Source organism: Peromyscus leucopus, chromosome 2 (assembly GCF_004664715.2).
Source record: "Peromyscus leucopus breed LL Stock chromosome 2, UCI_PerLeu_2.1, whole genome shotgun sequence".
Lineage (NCBI taxonomy): Eukaryota > Metazoa > Chordata > Mammalia > Rodentia > Cricetidae > Peromyscus > Peromyscus leucopus.
Genome location: NC_051064.1, coordinates 146,211,085 through 146,225,269, shown reverse-complemented (window position 1 = coordinate 146,225,269; position 14,185 = coordinate 146,211,085). Strand labels below are relative to the sequence as shown.

At 47.7% G+C, this 14,185-nt stretch overlaps 1 protein-coding gene across 1 annotated transcript in view; it reads right to left on the bottom strand.

The window, feature by feature from the left end:
- The window catches only part of Mtor (mechanistic target of rapamycin kinase), a 116,881-nt gene extending 107,519 nt beyond the window's left edge, over nt 1-9,362 (bottom strand). The window contains 6 exon segments of the mRNA XM_028893638.2: nt 2,289-2,423; nt 3,744-3,944; nt 4,564-4,796; nt 5,438-5,546; nt 6,158-6,333; nt 9,257-9,362. Coding sequence (XP_028749471.1) covers nt 2,289-2,423; nt 3,744-3,944; nt 4,564-4,796; nt 5,438-5,546; nt 6,158-6,319 — 840 coding nt within the window. The 5' untranslated portion in view covers nt 6,320-6,333; nt 9,257-9,362.
- Nucleotides 9,363-14,185: the final 4,823 nt, after the last annotated feature.

Sequence of the window (14,185 nt, the reverse complement as noted above, 5' to 3'; positions counted from 1 at the left end):
TACAGTTCTCTCTTAACTGACTTCGTGGTTTCAGCCCTTCACCCTCTGATAATCCCTTCTCACCCAAGAGCTCACGTGAGTCAAAAGTCACTCCGAGGGATTAAGGAATAGATGGTGCAGTCAGCAAAGCGCTTCCTGTACAAGCAGGAAGACAGGAGCTCAGATGCCCAGCACCCACACAGCAAGCATGGTGTGGGCACACACACCCGCACACCTGCTGCCAGGGAGGCCAAGACAGGAGCTCCAGAGACCACTGCACATCGAGCAGGGTCTGAGCTCCAGGGTTAGTGAAAGAGCCGGTTGGTGGTGGTGCATGTCTTTCGTCCCAGCACTCAGGAGGTAGAGGCAGACAGATCTCTGTGAGTTCAAGGTCAGCCTCTACAGAGTGAGTTCCAGGACAGCCAAAGATACACAGAGAAACCCTATCTTTGATAGCAGCACGCTCCTGCGTTGTGGCCTTCACACTGGTCCATCAGCTGCCTGGAATGGCTTTCTGTTTACCTCCTTCACAACTGTGTTCAAACACACGTGGGCTTTCTCCATTCCACAGCACATTAACACGGTACAACTTATCAGAGCGTGCTTTTTTCTACACAGGTACTGTCTGTCTTCCCTGCTAGAAGCTGGCCCGCTTGGTTCACTGCTCTTTGCTCTAGCACTTAGGGCTCACTGAGGCTGGTACACACTAGGCTCTCCACTAATACCTGGTGAGTGGGCAGACACAGAATGAATACAATCCTTACGTTTTAGGCCTCCTTTAACTCACAAAGCACCTTTGTGAGGACCTTTTCACTTGGTGCTGACACCTTTATGTGTTAGGTGACATCATCTTGTTTCACTAGGAGAAAATAAAGGTCCTGGAACTGTGTGAACTACAACAGGACTCAGGCGGAGGAATTTCAGAGTGCTATCATTTACACCATGTCCACCAGGTATCAGGGCTGTGTACTTCGTATGTATTTAGAAACCTCTCAACTGGACATGGTGGCACATGCCTTTAATCTCATAGAGGCAGGCAGAATTCTATGAGTTTGAGGCCAGTCTGGTCTACGGAGTCAGTTACAGGACAGCCAGGGCTACACAGAGAAACTCTGTCCTGAAAACCCCAAAAAAGAAACCTTTCAAGTCCAGCACAATGGGCAACGGCCCTGTACAAAGGGAGGAACATGAGGCTTCTCTGAATCACACAGTATCAGGAGTGGGGCCACACATCTTCCGTGTACTGCCCCGACACAACACACGGCTGTTACCAACCAGCCACTGTCTGTGAAGTCGGGGACCCTGGGTGAAATGCCACACCAACAGAGCCTCACAGCAGGTCTAAGGGATGGAGTTTACTCCATCATCTCCTGACCCGTCTCCCCAGTGTCTGTGTCACTACAGCTAACTGAAGCCAGCCAGACTATTCCAGGAGCCTCCTGCGGCAGCCACCAGAATGTGACCTCAACTACAAGAGCCTAACTCATCAACAGGCCTCGGTGCTGCTCAGAGTTCCATCATCAGGCCTGTGCCATGGCCACGTGGGCTGCTCTGGCCAATGACAGAAGGCAAGGATGCTGTGGCTGTGACAAAGGCCTCTTCTGATGACCCACTTTGGCTTAAGGACCCCAAAATGGCTTCACATAAAGACAAAGAGACATCTAGTGCGTCCTCTCTCGTGTTCATTCAGGCTGATGTGGACTCAGCCAGCCCTTCCTGTTTTTTCTTATAGGCTGCAAAATCCTTCCACCTTAGCAACTTTAACCTTAACTGACTTAACAACTCCTAACTCTGCTTTCATTCCCACCTCTTCTCACACTTGTTCCCACAAGCAGCCAGAGGTGTTAGAAATTCACAACCCCCCATGATCCCCACGCGCACCCCACTGACATCAGTGCCCGCAATTAGAATAAACTGCTGACCACAGACAGTGAGCCTATTAACCCGACCCCACTCCCTCTCTGACACCATCTCCTCTTTCTCCTTTGTTCACAACTAGCAACCAGCCTTCCCATGTCAAACTCTCCCATCCCAAAGCCTCCGCCTAGAACACAGTTCCCGGCCAGCTGCAAGCCTCTCTCGCATCACGAGGCTCTCACTCAGATGGTGCCACCTCAGGGAGGGCAGACCCTGAGCCTCCCTCCACTCAGCCCTCCAACCCCATACCCACGACCTTACTGCCTGCTTCAGGATTTTCACAGGACTGCCTGCCACCTGAAGTCATCGTATCTGCTGCCCTGAGAGGACAAGGGCCTTCCTCGCCTGCTGACACATCGGCACAGGATCCTGGGCTCCCCACAGCTCCTCACCTCTCCCTCCATGCTGCTGATTCGGACTAGCTCGTTGAGGATCAGCAAGGCCCCGTGGATTCGATCATCTCGGTTCATGCCCTTCTCTTTGGCCAGGGTCTCATCAAACCCTTTCTCTGCTTCTTCAAATGTGTGCTAAATAGAGAGAGTGCTGTTATTATCCAGGGTTCAAGGCAGACAACACAGGCGCCCCCCCCCCCCCCAATGCTTGCTGGAATCGAGCATCAATACTGACTTACAAGCTCTTTTGTTTAATTTAGCGCCAATGCTCTCCCGACATGCCTTTGAGGCAAATCACCTCTGATAGCTAGCTACATAAAACAGGCCCAAAGGAATTAAGTGACTTGTCCAATGTCACACAGCAAAGGCAAAAAGGGAGGCCAGGTCTCTCGTTCCCATATTCAGGACTCCTGTGAAGTACATTTCCTTGGCAACAGCTATCAGCACAGTACTCAGGACACTGGAGCAGAGGGAACTATCCCTTTGCAAATTAGTAGCAACTGCATTCATGACTCACAGACCCAATCTTCTACATTTTAACAACTGCTGATATGAAGGCAGCAAATACCAGCTATTACTTTGATGTTTTTTGTTTTGTTTTGTCTTGAAATAGTGTTTTATCAGGTAGCCCAGATTTGCCTTGAAGACTTTTTTTGTTTGTTTGCAGGACTTAACCTTAGTTATTTAATTATATATTGAAGCAAAGATGAAATGGGCACTGCTGGCAAACCTGTAATTATCAAACACTATTTGCTTTTGTTTTTGAGGCAGGGTCTTACTATGTATACCTGGATAGCCTTGAACTCAAGAGATCTGCCTGCCTGATTCCCAAGTACTGGGATAAAAGGTGTGAGCCACTACCTGGCCAATTATCAAACTTCAAAAGATGTGGTCCAGAGGCTGGGGATATAGTTCAGTTCGCAGTGTTTATTTAACATGCAGGAAGTTCTAGATTCAATGCCCAGCATGGCATAAAAGTAGGCACGGTGGTTCATACCTGTAACTCCAGTACTATGGAGGTAGAGGTAGAAGAATCTCAAGTTCATGGTCAGGCCCCAGTTCTATTTTTTGTTTTGTTTTGTTTTGTTTTTTGAGACAGGGTTTCTCTGTGTAGTTTTGGTACCTGTCTGGATCTCGCTCTGTAGACCAGGCTGGCCTCAAACTCACAGAGATCCACCTGGCTCTGCCTCCTGAGTGCTGGGATTAAAGAGGTGTGCTGCTACAGCCAGACCTTGAATCACAGTCTTGACACATTTTCATTCTTAGTATTGCATAAAATAATGGTGTGGTTACCAATGTATCTTTACTAAGAAAATGCAATAAAGTAACTACTGATTCACAGTGAACAGAAAAAGATCATCCAGGCCCAAAGAAATGTGATGAGGCTCTGTGGCCAGCCATGGTTCTCCAAGCAAGAGTGCTTTGCTAATGGCTAGTATGGACCCATCTCCTCACCCTGTACCACTGAGGCTTCTGCATCTCCTTCGGCTCCCTCTGGGTGGTGAGAATCAGACAGGCACGAAGGGCAGCCACAGCTCCCTCTCGGATGGCCTGCTTGGGGTCCCACACAGCCACAAAAATGTTGTCAAAGAAGGGCTGCACTTGCTGGAAGAAGAAAGTGGGGACACTGATGGCCAGCTCACGGAGAACGAGGACCTGGGAGAGAAGGACAAACAGAACTCTTATTCCTTCCGGGACTTCTGTTCTCTCAGGACACTCCCTGGCACCTTAGAGCATCTCCTGCAAGGGAGAGCAAAGCCTCGCCCTCCTAGCTGGGGAAGCCTGGTGCCAGGAGAAGCAAAGGAAGACCGACCAAGCATCTCCGTGCTCAGCACCGGCTGCTGACAAACACAGAATGCCAGCACCATCTGAACACAACACACACGCTGGACAGGCAGGTGTCTGACGCTTTAGCACTAACCAACAGCCTAGAACCATGCCTGCAATCCAGTACAGTCAACATTCAATTTTGCTACTTATTTCATTTCAGAGAAGACTAGTGTCTTTAGTAAGGCTGCCACGCACAAAGTTGTGAATGACAAAGCCATTCACCAGGGTTAATGTCTGTGCTACTTCCCTGAACCAACTGGAAAGCAGCTGGGGATGCTTCCAACCCCACTGCCCCCACTGCCAGAGTGTTCTCAAACAGACTGACTCTCCCACCTCACACCCTGGAATTCTTTTTTTCCCAGGACAAGCTTCAGAAGGAAGCAAAGCACGCAGCAGGGCCCACTGCTCCCCAGCCCCGGCTGGGTTCCGTCCTCCAGTCACTCACAGCTGCATGTCTCCGGCCCTCGTTGCGGTCAGCACCCAGCCATTCCAAGGCTCGTTTCACTTCGAACTCCACATACTCGGCAGTGAAAGTGTCCCCTGCCATGGCGAGGCGGCCAATGGCCTTGGACGCCATTTCCATGACAACTGGGTCACTTGAGGGGAGGAGGTTCCGAAGGTAGTTGGCAAATCGGCCAATTCTGGTGGAATTCCCACCTTCCACTCCTATGAGGCTGGCTGGAAAAGAAAGCAAAGGTGACCGTGTGGTGTGTTCTGGGATGCACATGGCCTGGAGCTGAATGCTGGTAAATGAACCTTTCTCCACTCTCAATACATTTCTACACATAAGAAGGCGGCTTTTCATTTGAACCAGTAGATTGGATTTTTGTGCAAGAACTATGTACATGAATCAAAATGACCTCATTTTAACACATCTGTATATCTCCTTTCCAAGAGAGAAAACTCTTCAGACTGAGTGACAATTCACAGGATTTGCGGCCAGTCCTCAGGCAAATAGCACCCATTTCTACTTTTGTATTTGTGGGCCCCACTGTGACAAATCCTGCTCTATTGTGACGCCAGACCTGCCAGGCAATCTGGGGCAGAAGAATGAAAACCTGGCTTCTAGTCTCAACTCTGGCAAGCCTGTTCTGAGACTCAGTTATCACATCTAAGACTGTGTCTTGCCTGCATCCCAGGACTTCTACTAGAATTAGCACTTGTCTACACACACTGAAAACTACAGCTTCTTAAAACTCTTAAAATAAAGATGGACTAGATACTACACCTTTAGCAAGTGCAGACAGGGATACAGCGAACATAAAGATGACTTGCCCTGTGTCCCTAACAGTTACTGCTACCAGAAACTCTGTCCTTACCGATGGCCAAGATGCCACCTTTCCTCTCATTGGCGTCTGAGCTGGAAACTAGTTCAAAAATGTGATGGTTCAGCTGATCATAGAAGCGGGTGGACTCCTCTTGACTCATCTGCAAGGGAAGATGTGCACAGAACAGTTTTCTGTTACCTTCCCACTGGTGACAGCAGTGATAACAGCTGGCAACTTGAGATTAGGATGGAGGGGTGGCAGGTACAGTCCAAACCAAAGACAAACCTACTGCCCATTCCCATAGCTTTAAAGCCAAGAGCAACTGATCACATGACCCTGTTTATTTAGCAACTACTTACTGATTCTCTACTCTATGGCAGAGAACAGCTTGTCTTAACAACGTCCTAAGTCCTAATACCAGTGGGACAAGGGTGGACAGGTCAGTGTCTGACCTCAACTCTGGTCTCTGCTTAGAAAGTTCCAAGACTATCAACTCTGCAAACCCATCCCAATCACTGACAGATACAATGAAGGGCTGGTATTAATTAGGGAAAAAAATCATAAAAAATAAAATAAACAGGTAAACTGTAATCATAAAATGAGCAACATCACAGCAATGTGCAATCACTACACAGGAGCCCGTATGCTCCCAGAACCTGAATGCTGGTGTCCTCTCAAATACTCACTGCGCCGCAGCAACAATCTAAACCAGCGACGGTGCATCGACCCCAGTGCCCAACAAGGACTGGCCCCGAAGCGGACAAGACCAACCTCTCGGAGCTCCATGGTGACATAGTGCTGGAGCTCCTTGGCCGCTTTGGCTCTGGTCTCCTCATTCCGGCTCTTCAGTCCACTGGCGAACTGCTGCAGAACGCTCACATTGCTAGATGTGGCGGCACTGGCGGTGGCCACGGCAGGACCTGTCCCGAGCATCTTGCCCTAAGATTCTTCAGAGAAGAACATCTTTCAATATTCTTTTCAGATTTTTTAAAAGTAAACTTTTTTTTTTTCACATTTATTTGTGTGTGCATGTGCACACCACAGCACATAAGAGGTCAGAGGACAACTTGCAGGAATTAATTCTCTTCTTCCTCCATGCGCATGCCAGAGATAACTCAGGTTGCCGGTCTTGGCAGCAAGCACCTCTGCCCCTGAGCCTTCCATCTTGCTGGCCCCTTTATATTTGTTTCTTAGCCAGTCTTCTATTCTCAGCATGACTTTGGACTCACCATGTGGCTGATGGCTTAGAATTGCTATCGCGATTCCACCGCCAACCACTGGGATTTTAAGAGTGCCACCACACACACTTCATGCAGTGCTGGCTTTGTGTGTGCGGGCCAGCATTCCACCACCTGAGCCTCGGCGACCCATCTCTCAGTACTCTAGAAACTATGTATCTGTGCCCTTAGTTCCTAGCACAGGTTTCCATCCACTCAACAGGTGCAGGACTCTAGAGGACCAGACTGCAGACTGGAGAGAAAGCCACCTGGGCTCGAATCCGGCTGCAAAGTTATACATGTACCTTCAGGAAGACACTCAGATTCCCCAGTTTCCATAGCACCACAACAGAAGGATGGCGGTGCCCAACTTGTGGGCTGAGGGGAAAACTAACGTGCTTGAAGTGTTTCCAGAAGTGCAGCACACAGCTCTTGCTCACTAGGTAGTTCTTGTTAGAACTACTGTGGATGTGGCCCAAGGTCAGGTACCACAAGTATGGAGGTAGAGAGAGAATTAAGACCAAGACATTCCATTTCCTCAGAAGACTATCCTTCAGCAGCCCTGCCCAACAGAAATATAATACAAGCCATGTAAGTAATTGTATTTGTACTTATGCATGTCTGTCTGAGTGTATGCTGCATATGTGTAGGTGCCTGCAAAGGCCAGAGAACGACATCAGAGCCCCGGGAGCTGGAGTCACGGGCAGCTGTGAGCTGCCTGACAAGGGCACTGGGAACCCAACTGGGGTCTGCTGGACAAGCAACAAGTGCTCTCTAGTCCTAGAATATCACCAGCCCCCTTCTAAGTAATTTAAAATTGTTTAGTAGTCAAATTAAAAGAGAAACAGTTGAAACTGCTATACTGTACTAAACCCAGTAATCCAAAAGCTGTCATTTTTTGATGTTTTAATGGTATATAAACTTATTGATAACTTCCCCATTCTTTTCTGAGACCAAGCTTCCAAAATCTAGTGTTCTGTCTCAGTCTGAATCCATCGTCATACCTCAAGTGCTCACCAGCTGCACGCAGCTACGGGCGGCTGGAGAGTGTAGTACAGTTACACACAGGACTGGCCTAGCTAGCCCTTCTCCTCATGGGTTCTGAACCTGCAGACTCTACCAAATGTGGAGAGAATACACTGGGGATGGGGAGCCAGCAAGAGGCCTCAGTGAGTACAGGTGCCTGCTGTCGAGACTGATGACTACGTTTGATCCCTGGGACCTGCAAGGTAGGAGAACGGACTCCGACAAGTTGTTCTGACTTCCACGTGTGCACCAGTGCATGTATGCCACCACTGATAAATAAACGTAAACTTAAAAAGGAAGAAACAATGCGGCAGGGGAACCCTTAGTTTGCACTGAACACATACAGGTTTCCTTTTCTTATCATTATTTGCTGTATGATACAGTGTAACAACCATTTATGTTGAATTTGATTTTAAAAGCAATGTAGACATGATTTAAAGCATAGGAAAGGATATCTACACCATTTAATTTGAGGGACAGGCATTCACTGGGTTGGGAAGGCAGGTCTAAAACAAACCCGCCCTGATTGGAAGGGGCAACTTACTACAATTGTGAGCTACAAGAGAACACTCATTCCTCACTTATGTGCTGTTTGTTTCCCCCAACGAGTTTACTATCCAGGGGGACCACAAGAAAGTGACCCCAAAAAGGGGGCTAGCCCACAATGCCACGGAAGTGACAGACACCCATCCTGCCAGATTATACTAAGAAACAAAAAAACTCAACTCCTGAAACATCTTGGTTTTGAATGAGTTTGTGAGACACAGCCTAATTATGCATAGAGCCCTGGGCTCAATCCCCAGCACCTCATAACCAAAGCAGGATGCCGCGCACTTTTAAGTCCAAGCACTCAGAGGTGGACACAGGAGGATCAGAAGTTCAAGGTCATGCTCTAGGAGATGGACAAGCAAATCCAGGGAACAAATGGTTTTGAAAAACTTTCAAATACTACACTGCTGAGATGAAAGATACTGTAAAAGGAACCAGACCCTTTGAGGGAAAAGAAACCACTGCTGAGTGTGTCCACACACGAGGCTTGCTGCTGGAAGGAGGCCGACACGGAATTTCTATTCTCACGCAAGTAACTAGAGCGTCACCATAGGGTTTACCTACAAGCCAACTGCCCCAGGCTGGATTCAAAGTAACTACTTGGAGTCACATATCCCAAAGGTTTTGGTCATGCCTTAGAGGAGTTCAAGTTGAAAGGTTGAAACGTGAAGTTGAGGACACCGGAGAGGGAGAGACTGCGTGAGCTCGGAGGGTGGAACCCAGCTCAGCTCGGAGGTCTGAGTCCCCGACAGGTCTCCACGGTGCGGGGTAGGGGGCTGACCCCGGTGTAGGGGGCTGGAGCTCCCAGGGGCAGGCTCCACCGTCTGTAAGTGGTTCTGGAGGGGTGACTGGGACCGGGCAAGAGACCTAGAGGCGCCACGCAGGCCTGGAGCAGACCCGCCAACCTGGGGGTCTCCCCGAGGGCGCGGTGCGGGCCGCCCCGGTCGCGAGATTGGTGTGGAGACGCTGCATGGTCCAGACGGGCGGCTTCCCGGGCCTCCCCCAGCACGACCCAGACTGGCCGTGAGTCTGGACATCCCGCCGGCCGCAAGTGCTCGGTTCCAGGCCCCAGACTCACCGCGCGGCTTCGGCCACCGCCTCAGCTGCTGCCGCCTGAGCCGGTACCGCCGCTTCAGGCCCCCAGCCCCACCACCCGCCTTCCCCGCTGTCCTCTGGGCCCGGGAGGAGAGGGCGGGCTCTCAAGCCCAACAACCAATCAGCTGGCCGAGAACAGAGATGGGCAGGAACATTCACCAATAATCATGAAAAAGTGTAGTTTCGGGACCGGCTTCTGGCGGGGCGGGGATTGTTCAAATAGACAAAACACGGGGCCAGTGGCAGGCGAAAGAAGCCTAGGAATATTCCGGAGAACCAATCCGTTGTGAGTTGATTTTGGTCACTTCCACGCACACATCCGGTACGTCGCTACTACGATTCCCCTCGGTATAAATTGTGGCCGTGTGGGTCCCGGGTCTAGAAACTGCGTGGACCTAGAGGACTACCTGGGCAGAGGTTAGGGACCGCGCCCGACGTGATGCTGAGAAGGGGCTGAGTGTCTGACGCCATCGAATTACTGTAGAAGACATATTGTCTTGGGAATTGTATTACGGAGGGACTCGTGCATTTGGAATTTGTAAAAATTTAATATGCATTTGGAAGTTATTAGTTATTCTCACTGCCCCAGATTGCCTTACTTGTGAGGTCATTCTCGAGAGACGATCACCAAGAAGCTATTTTAGGCCGGGCGGTGGTGGCGCACGCCTTTAATCCCAGCACTCGGGAGGCAGAGGCAGGCGGATCTTTGTGAGTTCGAGGACAACCTGGTTTACAGAGCGAGATCCAGGAAAGGCGGAAAGCTACACAGAGAAACCCTGTCTCCAAAAAACCAAAAAGAGAAAAAAAAAAAAAAAAACAGCTTTCCAACATGCCCATAGCCGGAACTGTAGATGCCGGCTGTAGATGTAGCTCAGTTGGTAACAGTTGAGTACTTGCCCAACATGCATGAAAGTCATGGATTAAATCCCCAGCACCACATAAAGGGCACGCCTGTAATCCCAACACTCTGGAGGTGGAGGTTGGAGGATCAGGAATTCGAGGTCTAGGCTAGAGAGAAGCCTGAGTGGTTAGAGCATTGGCTGCCCTTCCAGGGAAACCTGCACTCAGATGGCTCACAATTCCTTGTAATCCAGTTCCAGGGGATGAGATGCCCTATGCTGGGCTCTGCCAGCGTCGGGCGCGCATGTGATGCGTAGACGTACACGCAGGCAAACACCAATATATAAAAATAATTTTGTTTTTGTGTTTTTCGAGGCAGGGTTTCTCTGTGTAACTTTGGAGCCTGCCTCTGTCTCCCAAGTGCTGGGATTAAAGGCGCCACCACCGCCCGGCATAATCTTTATTTTTAATACCGGTGTTGTGATAAACATTGAAAATTTCTGCCCGGCGTGGCGCACTCCTTTAATCCCGGCACTCGGGAGGCAGAGCCAGGTGGATCTCTGTGAGTTCGAGGCCAGTCTGGGCTACCAAGTGAGTTCCAGGAAAGGCGCAAAGCTACACAGAGAAACCCTGTCTCGAAAAAAAAAAAAAGAAAAAAGAAAGAAAATTTCTAAATAGTTTGAATTAAGAATTTGAATAAAATATTAAAATGCATTAGTATTAAGAGGAACATTTGAAGTTATTAATGATAATGCAGATAAATATTTGTTAATAAGGTAAAGGTTCCCAAACAGATTTTTTTAAAGATTTATTTATTTATTATGTATACAGTTTTCTGTCTGCATATACACCTGCAGGCCAGAAGAGGGCACCAGATCTCATTATAGATGGTTGTGAGCCACCATGTAGTTGCTGAGAATTGAACTCAGGACCTCTGGAAGAGCAGCCAGTGCTCTTAACCTGAGCCATCTCTCCAGCCCCTCCCAGTTAGATTTTAAAGTTACATTTTTAAATTAAAAAAAAAATCCAAAGTACAAGTTATACTACAGCAAGTATTCCTTATAAAACATTGATACATTTCTTAGGTATTAAATGGGAGACATGCAACTGAGTGTAGTGGTCTATGTCTTTAATCCCAGCACTCCAGAGGCAGAGACAGGCAGGTCTCTGAGTTTCAGGATAGCCAAGGCTGTTACACAGAGAAACCTTGTCTTGGAAAAACCACCAAAAATAAATAAAAAAATAAATAAGGAATAATAAATGAGGAAATCCCAATTAAAATGTAATGAGATTTGTGAAAGACATTCTTCTTTCATTTTCTTTTTTGTTGGTTTTTCAAGACAGGGTTCTTCTGTGTAATAGTCCTGGCTGTCCTGGAACTTGCTTTGTAGACCAGGCTGGCTCGAACTCACAGAGATCCCCCTGCCCTTATACCCTCCAAGAGCTGGGATTAAAGGCATGGGACACTTGCACGAATCCTAATTGGTCTTAATAAAAACTCAGAGCCAGGTATCAGGGTGAAAGCTGACAGATCAGAGAAGCAGAGCAGCCACAGTCACCATGTCTTGCCTTACCAACTCTTCAGCCTGAAAGAGCATGAGTTCCTATCTCTTCCTGCCTAATATTCCTTTCTCTGCCCAGCCATATCACTTCCTGTCTCAAACTTTCTAGTGCTGGGATGAAAGGTGTGCGATCCCAAGTACTGGAATTAAAAGTGTGTGCCACCACTAACTGGCTCTGTTTCTCTTTTATTGGATTAATCTCGTGTAGCCCAGTGTGGCCTTGAACTCACAGAAATCCAGATGGATTTCTGCCTCTGCCTCCTGAGTGCTAGGATTAAAGGTGTGTTCCACCACTGCCTGACCTCTATGGCTAACTCTGTACCTGGCTCTGTCCTCTGATTTTCAGGTAAGGTTATTTCTTAGATTACAAATATACCACTACAGGACACCACTGCCCATTGGGAGACATACTTTCTTTAGACCAAAATAATTTACTACAAATTAATTGTATAACAAAAAGAACTTTTTTATGAAAAAATAAGCTTTCATACAGAAGAAAGACAATGGGGCAATAAGGAAATACAGAAAAGTCTCAAAAAACACCATGTGGTATCGTGGACTATGGAGGTCCAGTCCCTCGATAGTCCCTTCCCAGGGTCCGGGAAGAATCTACAACCAACTGATAATTAATCTCTGATGAAAAGAAATGAATCTATGTCCACGAAACTCCTAATTCATACACTTTATTATTATTCTGTGATAGTTCTCTCTCTACACAGCTTCTATTCTGCTCTCATGCCTAGCTCCTTCCTTGCCTGATTTCTCTATATTTGTCTACTGTCCCCTCTAGATTCTATCTTATATTTTTGGTTGTGAGCCTAGCCTTTAACGGCTGAGCCATCTCTCCAGCCCTAGATTCTATCTTAATTCCTTCATCTAGTTCTGTCCCTTCTAGGTTCTCATCTATCTAGTTCTTTCCCCTATCAGCTCCTCTCCCGTCTCCTTCTCTCTCATCTGGCTCTTCCTCATCTTCTTCTTCCCCATCTGGCTCTTCCTCATCTTCCATCTTGTTCCTCTAGTCCTCTCTTCTAGCCCTTCAATCTAGTTCTTCCCCATCTCAGTTTGTTCCTCTCAAGTTCTTACCCATCTAGTTGCTTCCATTCTCTTTTCTCTTCTCCGTCCTCCAGTGCCCTGGGAGTCCTGGTATATATACACTTACAAGCAGTATTCCCTTAGCAGTGCAAAGCCAGGCTTCCAGGGTCAATGGAAGGGTGATAAGAATCACACAGGGAGGCAATAACCGTTAATTATCACTTGCAACCCCAAAGGGAAGTGACCAATGGGGAAATGAATTAACTAAAGGCTAAATTCAGGTAATATCTAAGAAGAGGGCTCTTATGTGCTCAACTATAATCTTAAACGTGTTTGGTAGAAAGTGTTGAGAATCTATAAGTTGCTAGGTCAATGGGAGAAAATAAAACTGTCTTCTTTTTTCCTGTAGCTCCTATCTGTCGAAGCTATCTGCAGTTTTTCTGCAGGGTGGGGGAAAGTGTGCTCAGTCACTAGGCAACCTGTGTACAGCTAGATGCCTCTGGTGATAGTTAAAGGGAGATCTGGAACTAGAGGTAAGGTTTGGGAAAGGAGGAAGTAAGGCTTAATTGGCACATCCGCCAGGCTTTCTCAAACAGGTAGCCCGGATGCTTAAGTCTGTTCTTAGAGAGTACAGAGGTATCTCTGATAAAGTACTTTCCTCCATCTGGGGATGGACCTGGCCGGATGCTGCTAATGATAATTACAGCGAGGCTTGAACTGGAGTTCTGGCTGAGCATAGCTGTCAGCACAGAAAGTTATCTAAATATTCCTAGAAGTGGTTAGGTAAGGAGTTAGAGGTCTATAAAGTTGGTAAGGCTCTAAGAAAGGAGGGTCCGAGCTGAATTGTGTAAAGCTATTACTTAACGTCCACCTGACCTAGGTGGTGTCTCCTTGTGGAATTTACCTTAAGTCAGGAGACTTGCATGTGGACTGTTATTACTGCTAGTCCTTGAAAGTAGCCAAGAGAGATATCTGATTCCAGAGAAAGCCTTTCCTGAGGCTGTTCTCCAAATACCTGGAATGTGTATGTCCAGAGATTGATCAGTCCACACTGTTAGCCTTTCTTAGGGAAAAGTCAATTGGGAAATCTATGAAGGCACACATGATTTTCATAACAGAATACAGCTGATATATAACAAGCCAAGTAACACCAAAAACTCCTTGGGATTTGGCTTCCTCTGGAGGAATTCCCTGATTCCTCCAGGTAGTGACTTTGCCATAACCAGCTGAGTTCTTATGATATTCCTGTGGCCCGAAGCAATGTGGTCTCCATGTAATTAGGGAGGGTGGCTAGGGAGGGTCTGGGTATTCTCAAAAACAAGTCAAGGTCATGCATGGGTTGGGGCAGGTCAGCCTCCAGGAAACAGACTAAAAACAGCAACTCAGTTCTTACAATGAATGGAAACTTATTTTTAACAATACAGCATAAGGAAGGGCTCCTGCCTTCAAGATGGAGACAGACAGGTCCTCAACCCTGT